This window comes from Eptatretus burgeri, chromosome 16 (assembly GCF_056783735.1).
Source record: "Eptatretus burgeri isolate ZD-2024b chromosome 16, Ebu_testis_v1, whole genome shotgun sequence".
Lineage (NCBI taxonomy): Eukaryota > Metazoa > Chordata > Myxini > Myxiniformes > Myxinidae > Eptatretus > Eptatretus burgeri.
The window spans coordinates 30,427,360-30,452,728 of record NC_140976.1 but is presented as its reverse complement, the minus strand read 5'-3'; the positions used below and the strand labels follow the sequence as shown (position 1 = coordinate 30,452,728).

Below are 25,369 nucleotides of genomic sequence, written 5' to 3'. Positions count from 1 at the left end.
ATTAATCCTACATCGGTGTATTATCTGGGCATCCGATCAGATTTGACTCCACTTTGCCCCCCCCTTCCTCCCCACCAATCCCCGGAATCTTCAATTGGACACAAACACTGTGAATGTAGATGCAAATAATGGTTTGATAACGGAACACAACAGCACACCATCAGTGCATGCACAATAATGGCTACCAATAAACAATTTGGCCTTTTCTCCTGTGCCATTTACTCAAGCACACCCACACGCAAGCCTGACAAATTGCACGCACGATGACAGGGGCATTCAGTGATCTTTCGTGCAATTATGTTGGCTTATTATCGCACAGCAGATATCGCTTTGACGGCAATTTTGAGTTTGTGTGCCAAAAGTCACTTTCTGATTGCCACCTGTTCACCTATTTTTCTTTTCTATTTCTTTTTTTTTCCACCACTTCCTTCCATCTCTCCCACATACTGCTTATTCATTTTGCAGTCCAGCTTCTTGATCCTTAAGAACTGCGTCACTTATCATTTATACAGCAAGCATGAACTTAACATCAATTTAAAAAAAAAATAAATTGTTTCCCAAATGTCTCCTGCTTGTTATCTCATGCTCGACATGCGTTCACGAAGACCGTCACTGTTTACCGGTTCAATCTGTGGAACCTCTTTCGTTTGCTCAAAGAACACCAAAGTCATCGTAATCGACGTGTTCATGAATCATCCACATCGTTTCAGAATTGCTTTCAGATTGTTCTCTTTTTTTTTTTTTCTAAAACACCAAAACTAAACAATAATTTCATGCCTTCATGTCTTGAAATTAAACAAAAAGGTAATATGAAAAATTGACAACTACATACTGCAGAGATGGAGTCGTTGCTGAATTTTTCATTTTACTTCCCTGCACAGAAGAAAGAAAATGCACCGATAACCTACAAATGCAATTTCAATGAATTGCCAGTGACTCCTTCGTCGCCGAAGATGGTCATTCACATGTGACCAACCAACAACCTGGGAATGTGAATTTGTTACAGTGTAGGAGCCGCCCACGTCACAACAACCACACTCTGAGATATCTCGCCCACTCTTCACGAAGGACACCGTGAGATCTTCAACGTCCACCAACAACTAACAGCTGGAAGAAGAGACGGCTGTTTAACGTCCAGCCAAGGGAACGCGCACACATATGCAACAAAACAAAGATATGCTGACTACATCTACCATTAGAAAGAGACCAAATCTTGTATGTAAGCATTGTTAACGCTGAAGGTAAGAATTCCCAATCAAAACAAAGATATGTTGACTACATCTAACATTAGAAAGAGACCAAATCTTGTATGTAAGCATCGTTAACGCTGAAGGTAAGAATTCCCAATCAAAACAAAGATATGTTGACTACATCTACCATTAGAAAGAGACCAAATCTTGTAAGTAAGCATTGTTAACGCTGAAGGTAAGAATTCCCAATCAAAACAAAGATATGTTGACTACATCTAACATTAGAAAGAGACCAAATCTTGTATGTAAGCATTGTTAGCGCTGAAGGTAAGAATTCCCAATCAAAACAAAGATATGTTGACTACATCTACCATTAGAAAGAGACCAAATCTTGTATGTAAGCATTGTTAACGCTGAAGGTAAGAATTCCCAATCAAAACAAAGATATGTTGACTACATCTACCATTAGAAAGAGACCAAATCTTGTATGTAAGCATTGTTAACGCTGAAGGTAAGAATTCCCAATCAAAACAAAGATATGTTGACTACATCTAACATTAGAAAGAGACCAAATCTTGTATGTAAGCATTGTTAGCGCTGAAGGTAAGAATTCCCAATCAAAACAAAGATATGTTGACTACATCTAACATTAGAAAGAGACCAAATCTTGTATGTAAGCATTGTTAGCGCTGAAGGTAAGAATTCCCAATCAAAACAAAGATATGTTGACTACATCTACCATTAGAAAGAGACCAAATCTTGTATGTAAGCATTGTTAGCGCTGAAGGTAAGAATTCCCAATCAAAACAAAGATATGTTGACTACATCTACCATTAGAAAGAGACCAAATCTTGTATGTAAGCATTGTTAGCGCTGAAGGTAAGAATTCCCAATCAAAACAAAGATATGTTGACTACATCTAACATTAGAAAGAGACCAAATCTTGTATGTAAGCATTGTTAGCGCTGAAGGTAAGAATTCCCAATCAAAACAAAGATATGTTGACTACATCTACCATTAGAAAGAGACCAAATCTTGTATGTAAGCATTGTTAGCGCTGAAGGTAAGAATTCCCAATCAAAACAAAGATATGTTGACTACATCTACCATTAGAAAGAGACCAAATCTTGTAAGTAAGCATTGTTAGCGCTGAAGGTAAGAATTCCCAATCAAAACAAAGATATGTTGACTACATCTACCATTAGAAAGAGACCAAATCTTGTATGTAAGCATTGTTAACGCTGAAGGTAAGAATTCCCAATCAAAACAAAGATATGTTGACTACATCTAACATTAGAAAGAGACCAAATCTTGTATGTAAGCATTGTTAGCGCTGAAGGTAAGAATTCCCAATCAAAACAAAGATATGTTGACTACATCTAACATTAGAAAGAGACCAAATCTTGTATGTAAGCATTGTTAACGCTGAAGCTAAGAATTCCCAATCAAAACAAAGATATGTTGACTACATCTACCATTAGAAAGAGACCAAATCTTGTAAGTAAGCATTGTTAGCGCTGAAGGTAAGAATTCCCAATCAAAACAAAGATATGTTGACTACATCTACCATTAGAAAGAGACCAAATCTTGTATGTAAGCATTGTTAGCGCTGAAGGTAAGAATTCCCAATCAAAACAAAGATATGTTGACTACATCTACCATTAGAAAGAGACCAAATCTTGTATGTAAGCATTGTTAGCGCTGAAGGTAAGAATTCCCAATCAAAACAAAGATATGTTGACTACATCTACCATTAGAAAGAGACCAAATCTTGTAAGTAAGCATTGTTAACGCTGAAGGTAAGAATTCCAAATCAAAACAAAGATATGTTGACTACATCTAACATTAGAAAGAGACCAAATCTTGTATGTAAGCATTGTTAGCGCTGAAGGTAAGAATTCCCAATCAAAACAAAGATATGTTGACTACATCTACCATTAGAAAGAGACCAAATCTTGCATGTAAGCATTGTTAGCGCTGAAGGTAAGAATTCCCAATCAAAACAAAGATATGTTGACTACATCTAACATTAGAAAGAGACCAAATCTTGTATGTAAGCATTGTTAGCGCTGAAGGTAAGAATTCCCAATCAAAACAAAGATATGTTGACCACATCTACCATTAGAAAGAGACCAAATCTTGCATGTAAGCATTGTTAGCGCTGAAGGTAAGAATTCCCAATCAAAACAAAGATATGTTGACTACATCTAACATTAGAAAGAGACCAAATCTTGTATGTAAGCATTGTTAACGCTGAAGGTAAGAATTCCCAATCAAAACAAAGATATGTTGACTACATCTAACATTAGAAAGAGACCAAATCTTGTATGTAAGCATTGTTAGCGCTGAAGGTAAGAATTCCCAATCAAAACAAAGATATGTTGACTACATCTACCATTAGAAAGAGACCAAATCTTGTATGTAAGCATTGTTAACGCTGAAGGTAAGAATTCCAAATCAAAACAAAGATATGTTGACTATATCTACCATTAGAAAGAGACCAAATCTTGTATGTAAGCATTGTTAGCGCTGAAGGTAAGAATTCCCAATCAAAACAAAGATATGTTGACTACATCTACCATTAGAAAGAGACCAAATCTTGTATGTAAGCATTGTTAACGCTGAAGGTAAGAATTCCCAATCAAAACAAAGATATGTTGACTACATCTACCATTAGAAAGAGACCAAATCTTGTATGTAAGCATTGTTAGCGCTGAAGGTAAGAATTCCCAATCAAAACAAAGATATGTTGACTACATCTACCATTAGAAAGAGACCAAATCTTGTATGTAAGCATTGTTAACGCTGAAGGTAAGAATTCCCAATCAAAACAAAGATATGTTGACTACATCTAACATTAGAAAGAGACCAAATCTTGTATGTAAGCATTGTTAACGCTGAAGGTAAGAATTCCCAATCAAAACAAAGATATGTTGACTACATCTACCATTAGAAAGAGACCAAATCTTGTATGTAAGCATTGTTAGCGCTGAAGGTAAGAATTCCCAATCAAAACAAAGATATGTTGACTACATCTAACATTAGAAAGAGACCAAATCTTGTATGTAAGCATTGTTAGCGCTGAAGGTAAGAATTCCCTAATCAAAACAAAGATATGTTGACTACATCTAACATTAGAAAGAGACCAAATCTTGTATGTAAGCATTGTTAGCGCTGAAGGTAAGAATTCCCAATCAAAACAAAGATATGTTGACTACATCTAACATTAGAAAGAGACCAAATCTTGTATGTAAGCATTGTTAGCGCTGAAGGTAAGAATTCCCAATCAAAACAAAGATATGTTGACTACATCTAACATTAGAAAGAGACCAAATCTTGTATGTAAGCATTGTTAGCGCTGAAGGTAAGAATTCCCAATCAAAACAAAGATATGTTGACTACATCTACCATTAGAAAGAGACCAAATCTTGCATGTAAGCATTGTTAGCGCTGAAGGTAAGAATTCCCAATCAAAACAAAGATATGTTGACTACATCTAACATTAGAAAGAGACCAAATCTTGTATGTAAGCATTGTTAGCGCTGAAGGTAAGAATTCTAATCAAAACAAAGATATGTTGACCACATCTACCATTAGAAAGAGACCAAATCTTGTATGTAAGCATTGTTAGCGCTGAAGGTAAGAATTCCCAATCAAAACAAAGATATGTTGACTACATCTAACATTAGAAAGAGACCAAATCTTGTATGTAAGCATTGTTAGCGCTGAAGGTAAGAATTCCCAATCAAAAACAAAGATATGTTGACTACATCTAACATTAGAAAGAGACCAAATCTTGTATGTAAGCATTGTTAGCGCTGAAGGTAAGAATTCCCAATCAAAACAAAGATATGTTGACTACATCTAACATTAGAAAGAGACCAAATCTTGTATGTAAGCATTGTTAGCGCTGAAGGTAAGAATTCCCAATCAAAACAAAGATATGTTGACTACATCTACCATTAGAAAGAGACCAAATCTTGCATGTAAGCATTGTTAGCGCTGAAGGTAAGAATTCCCAATCAAAACAAAGATATGTTGACTACATCTAACATTAGAAAGAGACCAAATCTTGTATGTAAGCATTGTTAGCGCTGAAGGTAAGAATTCCCAATCAAAACAAAGATATGTTGACCACATCTACCATTAGAAAGAGACCAAATCTTGCATGTAAGCATTGTTAGCGCTGAAGGTAAGAATTCTAATCAAAACAAAGATATGTTGACTACATCTAACATTAGAAAGAGACCAAATCTTGTATGTAAGCATTGTTAACGCTGAAGGTAAGAATTCCCAATCAAAACAAAGATATGTTGACTACATCTAACATTAGAAAGAGACCAAATCTTGTATGTAAGCATTGTTAGCGCTGAAGGTAAGAATTCCCAATCAAAACAAAGATATGTTGACTACATCTACCATTAGAAAGAGACCAAATCTTGTATGTAAGCATTGTTAACGCTGAAGGTAAGAATTCCAAATCAAAACAAAGATATGTTGACTATATCTACCATTAGAAAGAGACCAAATCTTGTATGTAAGCATTGTTAGCGCTGAAGGTAAGAATTCCCAATCAAAACAAAGATATGTTGACTACATCTACCATTAGAAAGAGACCAAATCTTGTATGTAAGCATTGTTAACGCTGAAGGTAAGAATTCCCAATCAAAACAAAGATATGTTGACTACATCTAACATTAGAAAGAGACCAAATCTTGTATGTAAGCATTGTTAACGCTGAAGGTAAGAATTCCCAATCAAAACAAAGATATGTTGACTACATCTACCATTAGAAAGAGACCAAATCTTGTATGTAAGCATTGTTAGCGCTGAAGGTAAGAATTCCCAATCAAAACAAAGATATGTTGACTACATCTAACATTAGAAAGAGACCAAATCTTGTATGTAAGCATTGTTAGCGCTGAAGGTAAGAATTCCCAATCAAAACAAAGATATGTTGACTACATCTAACATTAGAAAGAGACCAAATCTTGTATGTAAGCATTGTTAGCGCTGAAGGTAAGAATTCCCAATCAAAACAAAGATATGTTGACTACATCTAACATTAGAAAGAGACCAAATCTTGTATGTAAGCATTGTTAGCGCTGAAGGTAAGAATTCCCAATCAAAACAAAGATATGTTGACTACATCTACCATTAGAAAGAGACCAAATCTTGTATGTAAGCATTGTTAACGCTGAAGGTAAGAATTCCCAATCAAAACAAAGATATGTTGACTACATCTACCATTAGAAAGAGACCAAATCTTGTATGTAAGCATTGTTAGCGCTGAAGGTAAGAATTCCCAATCAAAACAAAGATATGTTGACTACATCTAACATTAGAAAGAGACCAAATCTTGTATGTAAGCATTGTTAGCGCTGAAGGTAAGAATTCCCAATCAAAACAAAGATATGTTGACTACATCTACCATTAGAAAGAGACCAAATCTTGTATGTAAGCATTGTTAGCGCTGAAGGTAAGAATTCCCAATCAAAACAAAGATATGTTGACTACATCTAACATTAGAAAGAGACCAAATCTTGTATGTAAGCATTGTTAGCGCTGAAGGTAAGAATTCCCAATCAAAACAAAGATATGTTGACTACATCTACCATTAGAAAGAGACCAAATCTTGTATGTAAGCATTGTTAACGCTGAAGGTAAGAATTCCAAATCAAAACAAAGATATGTTGACTATATCTACCATTAGAAAGAGACCAAATCTTGTATGTAAGCATTGTTAGCGCTGAAGGTAAGAATTCCCAATCAAAACAAAGATATGTTGACTACATCTACCATTAGAAAGAGACCAAATCTTGTATGTAAGCATTGTTAACGCTGAAGGTAAGAATTCCCAATCAAAACAAAGATATGTTGACTACATCTACCATTAGAAAGAGACCAAATCTTGTATGTAAGCATTGTTAGCGCTGAAGGTAAGAATTCCCAATCAAAACAAAGATATGTTGACTACATCTACCATTAGAAAGAGACCAAATCTTGTATGTAAGCATTGTTAACGCTGAAGGTAAGAATTCCCAATCAAAACAAAGATATGTTGACTACATCTAACATTAGAAAGAGACCAAATCTTGTATGTAAGCATTGTTAACGCTGAAGGTAAGAATTCCCAATCAAAACAAAGATATGTTGACTACATCTACCATTAGAAAGAGACCAAATCTTGTATGTAAGCATTGTTAGCGCTGAAGGTAAGAATTCCCAATCAAAACAAAGATATGTTGACTACATCTAACATTAGAAAGAGACCAAATCTTGTATGTAAGCATTGTTAGCGCTGAAGGTAAGAATTCCCAATCAAAACAAAGATATGTTGACTACATCTAACATTAGAAAGAGACCAAATCTTGTATGTAAGCATTGTTAGCGCTGAAGGTAAGAATTCCCAATCAAAACAAAGATATGTTGACTACATCTAACATTAGAAAGAGACCAAATCTTGTATGTAAGCATTGTTAGCGCTGAAGGTAAGAATTCCCAATCAAAACAAAGATATGTTGACTACATCTACCATTAGAAAGAGACCAAATCTTGTATGTAAGCATTGTTAACGCTGAAGGTAAGAATTCCCAATCAAAACAAAGATATGTTGACTACATCTAACATTAGAAAGAGACCAAATCTTGTATGTAAGCATTGTTAGCGCTGAAGGTAAGAATTCCCAATCAAAAACAAAGATATGTTGACTACATCTACCATTAGAAAGAGACCAAATCTTGTATGTAAGCATTGTTAACGCTGAAGGTAAGAATTCCCAATCAAAACAAAGATATGTTGACTACATCTACCATTAGAAAGAGACCAAATCTTGTATGTAAGCATTGTTAGCGCTGAAGGTAAGAATTCCCAATCAAAACAAAGATATGTTGACTACATCTAACATTAGAAAGAGACCAAATCTTGTATGTAAGCATTGTTAGCGCTGAAGGTAAGAATTCCCAATCAAAACAAAGATATGTTGACTACATCTACCATTAGAAAGAGACCAAATCTTGTATGTAAGCATTGTTAGTGCTGAAGGTAAGAATTCCCAATCAAAACAAAGATATGTTGACTACATCTAACATTAGAAAGAGACCAAATCTTGTATGTAAGCATTGTTAGCGCTGAAGGTAAGAATTCCCAATCAAAACAAAGATATGTTGACTACATCTACCATTAGAAAGAGACCAAATCTTGTATGTAAGCATTGTTAGCGCTGAAGGTAAGAATTCCCAATCAAAACAAAGATATGTTGACTACATCTACCATTAGAAAGAGACCAAATCTTGTATGTAAGCATTGTTAGTGCTGAAGGTAAGAATTCCCAATCAAAACAAAGATATGTTGACTACATCTAACATTAGAAAGAGACCAAATCTTGTATGTAAGCATTGTTAGCGCTGAAGGTAAGAATTCCCAATCAAAACAAAGATATGTTGACTACATCTACCATTAGAAAGAGACCAAATCTTGTATGTAAGCATTGTTAGCGCTGAAGGTAAGAATTCCCAATCAAAACAAAGATATGTTGACTACATCTAACATTAGAAAGAGACCAAATCTTGTATGTAAGCATTGTTAGCGCTGAAGGTAAGAATTCCCAATCAAAACAAAGATATGTTGACTACATCTAACATTAGAAAGAGACCAAATCTTGTATGTAAGCATTGTTAACGCTGAAGGTAAGAATTCCCAATCAAAACAAAGATATGTTGACTACATCTACCATTAGAAAGAGACCAAATCTTGTATGTAAGCATTGTTAACGCTGAAGGTAAGAATTCCCAATCAAAACAAAGATATGTTGACTACATCTAACATTAGAAAGAGACCAAATCTTGTATGTAAGCATCGTTAACGCTGAAGGTAAGAATTCCCAATCAAAACAAAGAGATGTTGACTACATCTACCATTAGAAAGAGACCAAATCATGTATGTAAGCATTGTTAACGCTGAAGGTAAGAATTCCCAATCAAAACAAAGCTTTCAGTAATGGCCAGTAGATTATTGGTCTTTCTCGCAAATCCACTGCATATGACTGTGTATAAAGGCTTAATGAGCAGACAAGGTTAAGCTCATACCGCCCTGAGCGAGAGGGGAGTGTTTGATTTGTAAGAGTGACCAAGAGGGCGATTTACACTGTGGGTGAAACATAAAATGTAATATAATATTTGATTTGTTCAAGTACAGCAGTAGCTGGCGGGTACAAGTGATTATAGCAGTGATGAACACAGGATTTGGGGCTCCAGGCTCGGGCCGGAGATTTGCCAAGGTAGCATTAATCACCCATCGCATGGACTTGTGTAAAAGGTGAAGGGCAAACATTACATTGTTTAAGGAAAGTTAAACACATTGAGATATCTCTCCGAGACGTCAATGATGACAGGACTTGTTAAAACCACCGCACAATACCTATGACCTACGTGCCAGCTCGCAGGACAGCCGAGAGGTAGGCACCTGTCTGGCCTGAGTTTTGAACCCGGACCCAGCTATCCAGGTGTCATCCTGGTGTTTCGCGGGCAGGATGAGGCATCAATGTGTGTGCTGTTACTTGGATGGGCGTTAAGCTGGGTGTCCTGCCTGCCAGCATTAGTTAGTCGATGATAAAGATCCCTCGTCCTTCGCGAAGAGTGGGTGAGTTATCACCGGAACCCTGAATAAATTATAGATTCCTGCTTGAACCTAGAGGGGACACAGCATCAGCGGCACAACTACGACGACGACGACTACTACTACTACTACTACTACTACTACTACTACTACTACTACTACTACTACTACTACTACTACTACTGCACAACTACTGCACAAGCACAGCTCAGGGGCATAGCGACTCCCCATGGAGAGGGGGACACATTTTCACTTCATACCCTTGGGACAGGGGGAATGTAAGGTTAGGGCAGGAATTTTGGAATTATTTTGGCCATGGAGCCAGCGATTGCTCGCCTACTCTTTGCGAAGGACACCGTGGCACCTTTCACATCCACCAACTAATGCCAGCAGATGGGACACCCGCTTGATGTCCATCCGAGGGACGGCACACAGATTGATGAATCACCCTACCTCTGAACAACCAGGATGACAATTTATAGCTTGGTTGGGATTCAAACCCACGATAGACAGCTTACAGGTGAGAGCACAAGTATACCACCAGCAAATGATGCTACCTGCATACAAAAGAAGAAAAGGCCTCCTCCCCTTCCTTTCCAAATACCTTTATGACTTCAATAAGGAGTTGTTCCAAATTTTGTCTGCTGGAAAAACTGCATGGATTGGATTATATGGTACATAGACGTTGATTCATCATTTGAGGACATCCAAAGAAAGCCTGTGCACATCAGGTCATCCAAGGATGTTGTCGCATCACTTACATGATGACCTCCCACAATGACCTAATGATATAGCCTACTTGATGAAGTATTGCTCTTATTGACAGTCACGTAACTCCTACCGACACTGCAATAAATCGAGGCCTTCAATATGCCTCGGCCCACGACATTCATGGCCTGGACGATTGAAATGCTGTACACAGGGCGCATGCCAACTACAATGAGTATGAAATAAGTCTCGAGTTAAGTCCCAAGTGAAACTTGGCTTTCCTCTAAAGGGTGCAGCCATTTTTTGTGCAGCTGTAACCATTTATTGGTAGTAATTATGCGTTTGATATGAAATCTAATACCCAAGCGCCAATGATGGGAGCTGGACAATGAAGGTGTCCATGGGCTGCGGCCCACAAATCAAGCAGCTACTGTAAAGCATCAACCAAAGGGGAGCCAAGAACCTTAATTCCGGTGCACCGACAGAGGAAATTCATCATGAGGTGTAAAAAATTGAAATACACGTTGTGTGCATCTGACAGGAGTGTTTGGGTTTGACATCAACCCGGTGAACGATACAAACATACGACAGTTGTCCCAACGATAAATGGGGGTGGAAGAAGCGCGTAATCATTTGGCGCTGTTTTTCATGGGATGGACAACCTGCTTGGGTGATAGTGAAGGGAATGATGAATACCTCATCCTTTGGCAGCATTTTGCACAACTGCAGGTTTTGATTTGATTCAACGCTGAGGATCTTCACATCTACCAGCATGACAATGCACCTTGCTGTGTTCTCTTAGGAATCGATTCAAGGACAATAACATTGAAAGTCTGCAGCTCCAGCCAATATCCCAACCATAAACCCATTTTGAACTGCTCTGGGATATCTTCGAATGTTGCCTGAGGTCCAGAGTCAGCGGACTGCAATATTCCAATAAACTTGCACTTGGTCTGAAGGAGCTTACACACCATCATGCCTTAGATTGATCAACATTTGGTACAAAGTGTTAATGCCACCAGATTCGAAATTTATTAGGGTATTGTGAATTGTTGTGAATTTGTCACCTGCATACTTCCTTATTGTTCCAAAACTTTTAGCAATATAGTTGTGTATTTAAGGAATTGAGAGAATGCAAGCTTTGTGCTCATCTTCACTGTCTATTCAATCTTCCTCTTATTATACTTCTCCTTCCAATGCCATTTATGTTGTAAATATCGCATCATAAATATTTTTGAAATAAAACTTGTTCTTCTCGTCTCTGGCCTCTTGCTGATGTGTCAGAATTTTTATTTTTTAATGATGAGCAAGATGTACCTGTCAAGGACAGGTGATGGGATTGAATGGCATTCAATAGGATGGTAGAACCATGGACCAAAAAAATTAATGTCGATAAGCTTTTCAGCATAAAAAAAACAGTGACACAACCAGAGGTCACATCCTTAGAATTAGAAGGGCACTTGGTAGAATGAATTTGAAGATTCGGCGGCACTTAACAGCACTACCGTCTCAGGGGTTATAACGCCGGCTAGTTCGGCACAGGTCTCGGGTCACGCGCCTCAGATCACGATATCAACGTACACCTGGGCCGTACCAGTTGGGGATATAGACCCCGGCTACAGACTGGGTTTGACCAGAGACTGAGCGAAGTCTGCCAGTCCATTGCCCGTTTGGTTTTATATACAAATCGAGCGGATTGTTCTGCAGCGCGACACGAATAAATTCAAGGCGGCAACTTTCATATGAACCAGCCAGATTTATTGGGGACACATCGGGGAAACACGACACAAGCAAAACATTCACGGACGTTATAATTAATCTATAACCCGCTCTTAACTAGGGAGCTACGGATACGGGTTTCGAAGGGAACCCTAGCGAGATAAACCTTAGGCCTGACCAACATGCAGACAAGACACGGAGTACTTGGTGATGCTTCATGGGTGAGAGGAAGAGTGTCGAAGGCACGAATGCGGCTTGTGACAAGCCGATGGTGTTGGATTTGAGCGCCCAGCTCCCGCATGCCGTGTGGCAAGATGGCAGTGACGTACTCCTTTTGTCAGCACCACTCACGCACCAGCCTGGGTGCGTCCAGCACCTGTAAGGTCGACAGCACAGGAGAGGAAGATCTTTGGTATGTTCCAGCTGGTTTCTCACAAGGTCCAGTATGCGAATCCAGGCCTGTACACCAGATTATGCCAAATCGGGGTGTTGGACTCCGCAGGTAGATCGATGGGATGAAAAGACGTGTCGAACCGTGCAGCGAGTAAGGACAATCAGAGGCTCCGTGGTTGGAGTCAGGATGAACCTGTGGATGACCTCAGGCTGTATCCATAACGGAGGAGGAACAGCCGACCAAACAACTCCTCATGAAGCAGATCGCAGACTGACACTGGGCAGTTCCTCTCGAAGCAGATTGCAGACTTGACACTGGGCAGTTCCTCTCGAAGCAGATCACAGACTCGACACTGGGCAGTTCCTCTCGAAGCAGATCGCAGACTTGACACTGGGCAGTTCCTCTCGAAGCATATCGCAGACCGACACTGGGCAGTTCCTCTCGAAGCAGATCGCAGACCGACACTGGGCAGTTCCTCTCGAAGCAGATCGCAGACTCGACACAGCAGTCAGTTCCTCTTGCCTTTTGGGGCGGGCCTTTCTTGGGACCGCCTCTGGGGACCCGTGATTGGTCCATCGTTCGAGATTGCAGCAGCTCTCCACCAATGGGTTGCTGGCACATCTTGCTGACTGATTCTGTCAGGGCGCTGGGTGGGGGCTGGTTAGGAGGGGGGAAGGAAGAAGAAGATGCCTCTCGGTACACCACCACTGTATGAACAATGGACAGCCTGCTACACCCCCGACACACATGTAACGTCCGATTTCCAAACAACCTGGCTAAACATGCATTTAAGGGGGGATCTGGGCTAATCCTATATTTTACAACCCACTAAGGTCCCATTTCCACAACATGCATACCTCCACCACACAATGGCTGATCCGGTAAAACATATCAGGCCCAATAAATTTTTGATACGTCATGCTAGAAATCGTTTTTGGACCCATATCTCAAGAGTGAAAAATCAAACATCTTTAGGAATTAAAACAATTCTCGTATCCGGATCTGAATTCGGATCTTCACCAAAATCGAATTAATTCTTCCTTGTCACATACCCAACCTGCCCACCAAGGTTCATCCAAATCCGTACACAAAGTTTGGAGATATCGTGCTATATATCATTTTTAGCCCTATCTCTCAATGGTGAAAAATCACTTGAAAAAATGATCGGATCCAGAAGTCGGATCTTCACCAAAAATGAAACTATTCTTCCTTGTCACACACCCAAAATGACCACCAAATTTCATTCGAATCTGTCCACAACTTTTTGAGATATCCTGCACACAAACAAAGACAAACAGAGAGACAAACAAGAAAGACATGTACAATGTGCATAGCACAATACATGCAAGATCCATAAAACAAATTTTACCATAAAAAAATAATTGGTGGTTGAATTCAGTGACCTGAAAGACAAAAACTGTTTCAATATTTCAAGTCAATCGGATGAAAATTGAGGATTTTAGAAATTGCGTGCAAGTTTTATTTTTGTATGCACTGTCGAGGCTCGTATGCGAGTGAGCACACAGAAACGCACAACAAGGGGAGCAGGAGACAAGAGGGGCGGGAGAGGGGAGGACAAAACACACTGGGGAACAGAAACTTGAGGATATCTGTGGAAGGGAGAGGGAGAGGGCAGCGTACACGGGGTAAACAAGATGGACACTACAGGGACTTTCAGGTCCTAACACTACAGGGACTTTCAGGAAGGAAAGCAGGGAATTTGAAGGAGGTTGCAACAGTTAGTGCAACGGTTGTTTGGGGAGGATTAGTGGGGGTAGAAAAGATCATGATTTTGGATGGGGAAGATACAAGGTGGTGGTGAACAGCTGTTTTGAAGACCTGGAGGGAAGAGTGGGATTGAAGAGAGTGTGGGAGTTTGTTCCAAAGGTGGGAAAAAAAGAGGAATGAAAGAGTGAAGGTGAGCAGTGATTCGTGATTTTGGTAGTTTCACCAGAAGGGGGTTGCTGGCGGACCTTGAGTGCCCTGTGGAAATATGGGGGAGGGGGGCGGGATACATATCTCTGACAGAGCAGGCGGGGTGGAGAGGAGACGGTAGAAGACAGAAAGACCACCGACCTGCCTGCGGTGAGAAAGTGAGTCCCAAAGAATCAGCCTCATCACGGGAGGTACTAATGATCCTAAATGCCTTGGTTTCCACAGCGTGAAGCCGAGAAAGGTGAGAGGCAGGAGCACCAGCCCAGAGGGGATAGCAGTACTCCATCAGGCTTCGGACGAAAGCTTTGTACGTGGTCAAGAGCTGAGGTGTGCCAAGGAAGGACTTTGCATGACAGAGGATGCTCATTCATGCCTGGTGTTGGCTTTATGGTTTGGGTGGTGGGCTGGGGATCCGAGGATCCTGAGTTCAAATCCCACTCAGCTGTTGTATTAATATGAGGTAGGGTTAACTCGACCTGTCATTCTTCCGAGGTCGGCAAAATGAATGCCAGCATGCTGGTATATTGTGTCGGAGTGGCGACCCGTCCAAGACTGTGTCCAATAGCCAAGGAGACTGCTTATGCAGCACCAACGCCCTGCACAGAGTATGGTCCCAATGGATGGATGGATGTCCATTCCGCGACTGGCCTTGGAGGCCTGCTTGGAAATGTGGCTTTCCCAGGAAAGATCACGGCAGATAGCGAGACCCAGAAGCTTGAATCAAAGGACTTCATGAGGATTGCTGAGAAAGTAGATGGAGGGGTTTTTCCAGACGGTCCTTTTGGAGAGACAGAGTGAGAGTGTGAGAGGTGTGAGATCCACCTGGTAGTGAAGTTTCATGAAGATCGGTTTAAAATTGTGACTTATAGGCGAAAGACATACAAACAAACAAAGAGACAGACAGAATATCATGCAAAACCAACCACTTCACTTGAAAAATGTTCGATTTTCGCAAGTAACAAACAGCAGACAGACAGGTGGAAGGAGGTTATGTTTTGACATAACCTCCTTCCACTTTCTGTGGCCAAGGCAACAAAGAAGAGGCTAATTAGGAGGGCAGTAAAGTAGGGGGTCTTTCACTCAGTGAGTCGTTAATGCATTTAATGAAGGCATCCCAAGAAAGCCAGTGTGCTGCCACAAAGGTCATTGCAGCAGAATCAGTAATTCGGCTTAAATGAGAATCATAGGTATATAGAAGCATCGGGGATAGAGGGGTACTTGTATATTGAAGGACTGGTAGTTTAGTTTAGGTATTGACCAGTGATTGTATACATGATGTCTGCGAGAGGGTCTCATCAAAAGGTGATTGTGCTGTCGGTCTTTGTGGTCATTTCTCACCCCATCACAGACTTCACTCCTCTCCCTACCCCCACAACAACAAAAAAACATGAATAAGAGGAGAATTTGATGTGAATGCGTCGATGTTTATACCTCCGCCCACGTTACATGACAACACATTATTATGTTTGTTCTCAAATAAAGGTCACGTGAAAAATTCAAGGTATCTTGAAAGAGAGCACGAGAGAAGAGGGACAAGTGGAAATAAGAGAACATCACGTGCTTCAAACTCGATTTCTGGTCTGAACAATGATTCTCAAAGAGCATATGACCTTTAATATTTGACCCATTGTTACAAAAATTGAATCCATTCATGCTCATCTTCGTATTACAGTCCATACTTGTGCAAAGTTTGATTGTAATTATTCAGTGATTCACAAGTTATTGCAGTGACAAAATGATTCTCAATTGATGGGCACATACCCCTTTGACCTTTGATCTTTTGAACCCAAAATGTAATTAGTTCATCTTCGAATTATCGCCGACTTGCGTGGATCGGCTCGCTGAGCTCGCCTCTCCACGCGTTGTTACAGAGATTTATGTTGTACATTTGCTGTGTTGTCATGATTTACACCAATCACAATAAATATTATTTGTAATATTGATGTAACTATTTATTTGTAATTTATTTGTCATAGAAAAGGTGCAAGTGGACTCAAGCTCTTAATGGTCAAGGGTCCAAGCTGTCTGATCGATGTGAAGGGTGTAAGGGGTATACAGTAAATGGTGTTAGGCTCTCAGGGGTCCAAAGGGACTTCATATAAATGTAAAGGGTATATAAAGGTCTTCTGTAAAGGTCTTCAGGGTATGTAACGTCTAAACGGCCAAGGGATCTAAAGGTGTCTAAAGTGTCGAAAATGTCTTAATGGTAAAAGGGGTCTTCAGGGTCTTAGAGGTAAAAAGGGGTCTTAATGGGTCTTCGATGCCTTTTGGGTCATATGGGTCTTTTGGATCCTCTGGGTCTTCGGGGTACTTTGGGTCCTCAGGGACTTTTGGGTCCTCGGAGACTTTTGGGTCATCTGAGTCTTTGGGTTATCTTGCGTCTTTTGGGTCCTCAGCATTTTTAGGGATCCTGAGGGTCTTGGGGGCTTTAAAGGGTCTTCAACGGTCGAAGGGGTGCCAGCAGTCTAAAGCGTCAAAAGGTACATTCCAATAGCAGAATTCATGGTGCAACTGACGTTCAAGCAGTATGTAATTAATAGACATAGTCATATGGCTTCACTGTGAAAGTACATTCCAATAAGACGTAATTTATGGACGAACATGTAATCTGCAACCAATGTTCAAACAGTATGTAATTAATCGGCATATAGTCACACGGCTTCACGGACGGCTTCACGGATGGCTTCCTGGGCTTCACAGATTCATGGACTGTTTTTTGTTTTCATATATGTAGATACATATGGATACTTGTACCAAGTGGAGTTGAATCCCTTCAGTTGTTCACAAGTTATTGCAGACAGAAATATTTTCAATTAAAGGTCAAATGACCAAAAACCTTTGACCTTTTAAACCCCAAATCAAACGAGTTCATCTTTGTGTCAGAGGACATACTTATACCAATTTTGGTCAAAACCTCTTTTGTGCTTGACAAGCTATCGAGGATTTTGCGGTCATCTGGGTCTTCAGGTTCCAAAGGGTATAAAAGGTCTAAACGGTGAAGCAAAAATCTACCATTCGTGCACAGATGGAAGAACGCACAGCTGGATGGACAACCCAAAAACAATGCTTCTGGTACCTTCGGCTGCAGAAGCATAAAAATCATAATATTGTTACGGCTGTGGAAATTCGCAGACCACCATAAAGGACCTTAGATCAGTTATGACGATAAGTATATGTGTAGTTAGATTTCCCCACCGTTGTTTAGAGGGAAATTCTGTGTTCACAGGGCTGTGATCCTTTGAGATAGCCGTTTTTCTTTTGCTGTCGTTATTTTGGACCAATCATCCCCCAACAACCAAATCGCCACCACCAACAACGCCCCCAAACAACGACACCAAACCACCACCACCTTCGCCCCTTTCACCTCCACAACCCCACCCCGCAAACATCGCCTCACCCCCACTCTCAAACGATGCCCGCCAACAACCAAATTGCCACCACCAACACCCTTCCCAAACCACCACAGCAAACTCCCACCACCTTCGCTTTTCTACTGAACGTCGTGCCATGGGTTGTGAATGGGATCCTTTCGAAGAAGAAATCTGATCAGGAATCATTCACGCCCACTTTTCATCCATCCAATGGCTGAGCATCAGGTGGTATAGCCCCGCCTCCAAACCTGCTGGGATCCACAAATTTACATATGCACTCCTCCCCCGGCCTATATAAGCGCGACCACAACGCAGCTCGCGGCAGTGTCGGTGGGGCAGAGTCGGGAGTCAGAGCTCGAAGCAGACGGGGAAAGGCAGACGGGGGCCGATCGACGGAGAGGAAGGAGCTCGGAGCTCAGGTCGAAGTTGAGGGGCGAGGAGGGCGAGTTGCTGAGTGGAGCAGGAATGCGGAGGAGGGTTCAGAGGCGAACCAGAGGGCTGAGTGCGACCGCCACCGGAGAAGGGGCGTAGTGGAGGCCACAGCCAGGAGGAGTTTGCCGGAACCAGTGCGGTCCAGAGCTTCAACTCATTGGACAGAGCGTCAGCAATTCCCCTCTCCCTTACCGAGCTCCACACTAAGAAAGCGCCGGTAACCACATCCGTTCCCCTCCCCAACCGTGGTGCCGACGGTGAAACATGCCTGCGCGGAGAACGCCGGCGAGAGCTCACCGGCCACGCCAGGGGCACGAAGCCAGACGCAGCTACGCTGACATCGCGGCTTGCCCGCCATCGCGCCACGAGGGCGCGGGTAAGACCCTTCGGTCTCGTGGACCTGGCCACTCATCCAGGTTCCTCGTACATTTGGTCCACGGACCTGTCTGTCACCCTTGTCTTGGAGGGTGGCTTTTCTTTGCTTTTGTGTAAGTGCATGTGGTGGCGCCGTCTTGTAAGTAAAACTGTTTAAGTAATTGTGTGAATAAATATTCGGTTGTAACTCTGCCTTTGCTTGATTTCACTGTGTACGTGCATGATTTACTGTATGGCTGTAAATACGTGCCTTGTCTGAGTGTGAAATAAATTTGCTTGTTGAACTGTTCCCCGTTTCGTTGCATCCTTTCCCTTGTTTGAAAGTTCCATCTTGCATCACGGAAGGAATTGGTAGAAGGGTGTAAGCACCCAGTAAATAGAATCACATCCGTCGGGGTCGGCGATAACACCGCTCGGTTATCACTGAAGCACGGAACGGACCGCTTAAGCAGTTCGTGTCCTAGGCCGGCCAGCGGCGAAGTACGATCGCCCGGTTAACTACTCGTGCAGGTACTTAGGTAGGTCGAGTTTGGCGAACAACCCTATCCTGGGTGGGTGGCTGATTGGCACGATTGTGGTGTGGTTGAAAGACCCACCCGTGACAAGCTAATGGCGGTAGTTCCAAGGAGGGTCACGACTGAATTGTCCGTTCCGGTGGGCGACGCGGTCGCGATTTGAGTTATGTGGCCGATTGCACGCCGGGTGGGCCAAAATTCGTAACAATATTATATTTATATCGATTACATACAATCACTCTCGTGATGCCCTCTGTGTCTGCCCCATTCTTCTCCTCCCCACTCTTCCACCCCCATAAACATTGAATAGATGAATGTTGTGTTGGTCACACAGGCATGACAGGCAAAATGGCCTTTTCCTGCATCAAAATTGCTTCTGTATCCTTGCGACAACATCAACAATCCCGTTATGAACAGAATAAATGGACACAACAATAAACGAGAAGGGCACTCGGGAGAGCGCATACCTGTGCCACGTAATGCCTGATCCACGAGAACATATCGGGCCCAATACTTTTTTGAAATATCATGCTACACCGTACGAAATCGTTTTTGGCCCTATCTCTCAATGGTGAAGAATCACTTTGAAAATTAAATAATTATCATATCCAGATCTGGATCCGGATCTTCACCAAAATCGGACCAATTCGTCCTTGTGACATACCCAACCTGTCCACCAAGTTTCATCCAAATCCGTCTACAACTTTTTGAGATATCGTGCTATATATCGTTTTTGTCCTTATCTCTCAATGGTGAAGAATAACTAAAAAAATTATCAGATCCAGATCCTGATCTTCATCAAAATTGAATCAATTCTTCCTTGTCGCACACCCAACCTGTCCAGCAAGTTTCACTTGAATCTGTCCACAACTTTTTGAAATATCGTGCTGTATATCGTTCTTGGCCCGATCTCTCAATGGTGAAGAATCACTGAAAAAAAATTATAATAGTCGGATCCAGATCTTCACCAAAATCTAATCCGTTCGTCCTTGTCACACACCGAACCTGTCCACAAAATGTCATCCGGATCCGTCCACAACTTTTTGAGATATCCTTTACACAAACAGACAGAAAGGGGTGAAAACATAACCTCCTTCACCTTCGGTGGCGGAGGTAAAAATATTGGACGGTAAATCTATGACAGTGGGTCCACCGGAATTTCTGGGACATCACCTGTAATGGTGAACACTTTGACAAAGTCTACTTCCAATAGGGCCAAACTGGAAAGAAAACAGTTGGAAGTCCATTTAACTAGTTTAAGCAGAATTTTAAGACAGGTAATTCTGACTACGAAGGCACAGACACAGTCATATTATTATTTATACTCGGGGGGGGGGGGAGGGGGGGGAAGCCCCGTCAAAATGACGGGTGTACAAAATTCAACACAACACAACACAGTGGATTATAATACACACATAGTTGTGGATTACCTCCGATGAATTATTTGCAATAAGGGAATGTGAAACGGAAACAGGTCGAAACGGTATTCTAAACATGAACGGGTCAAAGCGTAAGGTCGAATTTCTTTGATGGGCTTCAGATGTTAATGCAAAATTCACAAACATACGGTGAATAAGCACAGCCTCCATTGCTTCTGCAATAAAATAAATGAATGCGTGCAGTGTGGAAGCAGAGTCTGCGTATCGACTGTGTATAGGCACAGAACGCTGGTTTGATTGCTCAATGACTCGAAAGAAGACAACTCAGGTTATGTAATGAAGCCAAAACATGGCTGTTTCTTTAGTGCATGTATAATACATTGTGTTTATATATCTTGGCCAGATTCCAATTCCACTGGCCCATGAAGGAATGATCCTTTAGGCCGGAAGGCTTGGAGCCTGGGGCCAACTCAAACGGTTTGCCTCAGAATGCCTGGGATGCCGATGGGCCACAACGTTTCAACATTTGATGATGCTTTTGGTATTTTTCACACTGAAGAGAAAACTTATCGGGAAAGCATGGCGATTGTGAATACAACACTTCCTACGGAGCACAAAATGGCGAACATATGAATTATGTTTTCATTTCACAAGTACAATCAGACTCCAATTGTGGGTGCAGTCAGGCCGGCTGTCCAACCGATGGTTGTAATGAAACATATATACATATTTTGAGGTTCCGCGAATTATAATATGGAATAGGTAAAGCCAAGAAGCGAACGTAGAATTCTTCTTACATTCGATGCTGCAATTTCCGGTTACTTCGGCCTGGATTCGGGATCAGCGATCACTAATGTAAATCACGATTAAAAATTATTTTTTGATGATGCGGGAGATATCTTTATTAAAATCAGTGGAGGAGGAAAAAAAATACACCATGTCTGATATTTGGGTCTTTCATGTCTCCGACGATGTCTTTATCTCCAGGGACGCATCATTCCCCATGACAAAAACCGGAAACAAAAGGGTCATAGCCGACGACACGGATTCCAAATTGCCAGGGTATTGTGTTGTTGTTTTTGTTGTTTCCTATTCTCTCATGTGCACACGTTGAGTATGAAGCTCACTACGTTCACTATAATCGATGGGTATATGGGGATTACAAGCATCATCGTTTTTCTCTGATCTTCTTGTATTCAGATATGGCACAAACAGACATGCGTGTTGAAAACTAAAATAAATCATTTGTGAGAGTTAACCAAGACCAGCACACACATAATGTAAATGCATATCTCACATTGGTTATTGTTGCTTGCAGTGTGCAGGTGGAGACTAACACAATCGAATTAAAAGAGACGTAGATAGAGTATTGAACATGTACTCGGCCTTTAAGAAAAATTATGCACAAAGAGCAACATTAAAATGTCACGAAGGCCACAGCCCATATGCCATCTTCCAATTCATGCACCATTGGGCTATTGATTGACAATGGTTTTTGTCAATAAGTCTGACACCAAGAAGGTTATGTTCAAAGACTGTAATAGATCCGTACAAAGGTCGGATCAACTTTACAACCTTCAGTACCTACATCCCGCTGTTGTGCATCGATTTGTGGGTTTGCAATGGGATGGCAGAGGAGGGGACCGATGTTTCATTTCAAAATGCTCTGGGCAACATGACCTTTATTCAAAATAGCATGTCCCCTTAAACCAAGATGTTTAAAATTTATTCCAGGAAACAAAGCCAGTCATATCACGAAGAAAAACTACAACGGCACTGTGGTGACTGCAAAGACCAGTGGAAGATGTTGATCTACAGAAAACACATTTGAAAACGTCTTCATAAGCGAATTAGGGCCAAGAGATAATACCAACATCTTGCGAATATATGATGTATAATTAGTAATTATTTGTCGATTAAAAAAAAAAAAAAAAACACACACCCCATAATTCCTGCCTGGAGATGCAGTGCAAATTGTACCGGATAACAAACTACAAGCAATTTGGTCTGATAATTAGCAACACACACTGGCCTACTCTTTTCAAAGGATGCTGTGGACTCGAACATCGACAGCCTCATGGCAGATGGGACAGTTAGTTTTACATCGCACTCGGTGTGCTTTGAGATGTGCCTCCTGCAGGAACTTGGGATCAAACTTTCAAACCCAGTTTTTCCTTACGACTAAATGGTGAGCACGAGACCACCTGCGCTATCCAGCCACTGATAAAATGTTAAAATGCTGAAAGTATTAAGATGAGTTAGCTAACTCATCTTAAGTTAGCTAACTAGCTAGATGAGTTGTGGTGAGGATGTTGAGGTCGTGGATAGATTCACTTACCTTGGCAGTGATATTCATGTCTCCGCAGGTTGTGAGCCGGAGGTCAATAGACGTCTGGGTCGGGCCTGGGGAGTCATGGATTCACTGGATCATGGGGTGTGGCGCTGCCGGTACCTGTGCGGGAGGACGAAAGTCCGAGTCTTCAGGTCCTTGGTACTTCCAGTCTTGCTCTATGGGTGCGAGACTTGGACTTTGACCAAGGATCTGAGACGGAGACTTAATTCCTTTGGTACCAGGTCTCTTCGGAGAATCCTTGGCTATCGCTGGTCGGATTTTGTGTCCAACGAGCGGTTGCTGAGAGAGACTCGGATGAGATTTGTTACCTGCATAGTCCGTGAGCGTCAGCTGCGGCTGTATGGACATGTGGCTCGTTTTCCTGACGCTGATCCTGCTCACCAGATTCTCTCAGCGAGGGAGTCTCATGAGTGGAGGAGGCCAGTGGGCCGACCACGTGCCTCATGGTTGCAGCAGGTTGACCATCATCTCAAGGAGATGGGGATGGGCCTGGCATCTGCCTGGGGGATGGCCAGACGGAGGCCCCTGGTGTACCGGCGGAAAGTGGACGCAGCGACGCGCTGTTCTGGCACATGCTCCCATACCTGACCTGATTAAGATGGTTTCAGGGTGAGTTTTATACAAAATTGAAAGGTGGTAAGACAAGACAAGAAGAGACTATACAAAAGAGAAGAACACAATATTGAGGGCTAATATGAAGCAACCAAAAGGATAAAAAGTAGAGAAATAGTACAATACATGGATGATTGATCAAAGAGTGTTGGTGACCATTGGTCTATCCCATTAACGACGTTATCCCAGAGGCTTTGTGGTTGGATCCTGACCTTGTACAGAATGGCTGTGATGATCAGTAGTAGAAGCAGGCCACCCACAGATGTGCCCACCATGATGGGAATGTAGTTGGTCATTTCCAAAAAGATGAAGTCCGTGGGAAGCTGGATAGAAAACAGAGGCACATGTTCAACATAATAATCCCTTTAGTGCCTTCATGTTTTATTGTTTCAAAATCCTCACCCCCAGATATCAGTCCGTGCAAGGTTCCAGGAACACAATACTTGTTCAAGGCTAACTGAGCAAAGGAATAGGTCTTTCGGCCTAACCTTGCCCACAATGTGCAATTCTCCTCTGAAAATCACTCGCCCGTGATTTGTCTGCACACTTTATCAATGCTGCTCTTTCACCAAATTCACCGACAAGAAAGCAGCTGGGTGGTTCAGCTGACCGATATGGAAAATGCAACATCGAGCTTCGGGAACAATCGTCTCCAGTGAAAAAAATTTCTAACTCCGCTGTCCACTGCAGTTGGTTTTCTTTGTGGACAGCGTTATATGTGCTTTTTTAATATTTGTTTCTTCCTTTCATATTTCCGAACCCTTCGGCCAATTTCCCTCAAATTTGCTGACCGCATCAATTTTACACGTGGAATGTCAATGTCACAATAAAAATTTTAATTTTTTCATCAAATTGATGTAAAAACATGAATGAACGAGAGGGGGAGCACTCGGTAGAGTGCAAAACCTCCGCCGCCAATACTGCTGGGTCACTTAAGTGAACCTGATATCCCATTCAATGTAGGTCAAAACGGATCAGACTCTACTGAACCACGATTGAATAAACTAAACTAGATCGACGCGCATGTAGAAATGCCCAAAAAAAAAATTCAAATATTTTTCAAAAAAAATAAATCGAAATTTTTTTGAAAAAAAGTTGCAAAATTTTTTTTGGGGTTGGAAATCACTTAAAACATGTCTTTCTTCTTCTTTCAGCTGCTCCCGTTCGGGGTCGCCACAGCGGATCATCCGTATGATCTGCATAGTGATTTGGCACATGTTTTACGCCGGATGCCCTTCCTGACGCAACCCCGGTCGCCTCTTACGACACAGGGATATGGTACACCTATTTTAACCGGGGTATACACCGGCCCAGTATACTGGTACTCATTTCGCCGACCTCGGAAGGATGACAGGCTGAGTCAACCCTCTGGTGTATTAATTCAGTGGCTCAACGGGGCTTGAACTCAGGACCTTTTGGATCCCAAGCCGCTGCCCTAACTACTGCGTCAACACCAGGCTCACTTAAAACATGTAGAAATGCAAAAAAAAAAAATTCAAATATTTTTCAAATAAAATCGAAATTTTTTTGAAAAAAAAGTTGCAAAATATGATTTTTTTCTCCACAATTTTTTTTTTGGGGGGGTTGGAAATCACTTAAAACATGTAGAAATGCCAAAACAAAAATTCACATATTTTTTCAAAATAGCCACCATAGCGGCCATATTGGACTTTGGACCAAGTCCAAAATCTAATGGCATGATCCTTGGACCATACCTAACCCCCCCCCCCCCCCCACCAAGTTTCGTCGAAATCCGTCGAGGAGTTTTTC

General features: G+C 41.6%; 1 protein-coding gene across 2 annotated transcripts in view; it reads right to left on the bottom strand.

Moving 5' to 3' along the window:
• The window catches only part of LOC147010807 (integrin alpha-M-like), a 174,630-nt gene that overhangs the window by 1,727 nt on the left and 147,534 nt on the right, over positions 1 to 25,369 (bottom strand). For both annotated transcript variants that reach the window (XM_085858811.1, XM_085858812.1), the window contains one exon: positions 23,812 to 23,922. In XM_085858811.1, the coding sequence (XP_085714937.1) occupies positions 23,812 to 23,922 (111 nt within the window). The remainder of the gene's footprint in view (positions 1 to 23,811; positions 23,923 to 25,369) is intronic.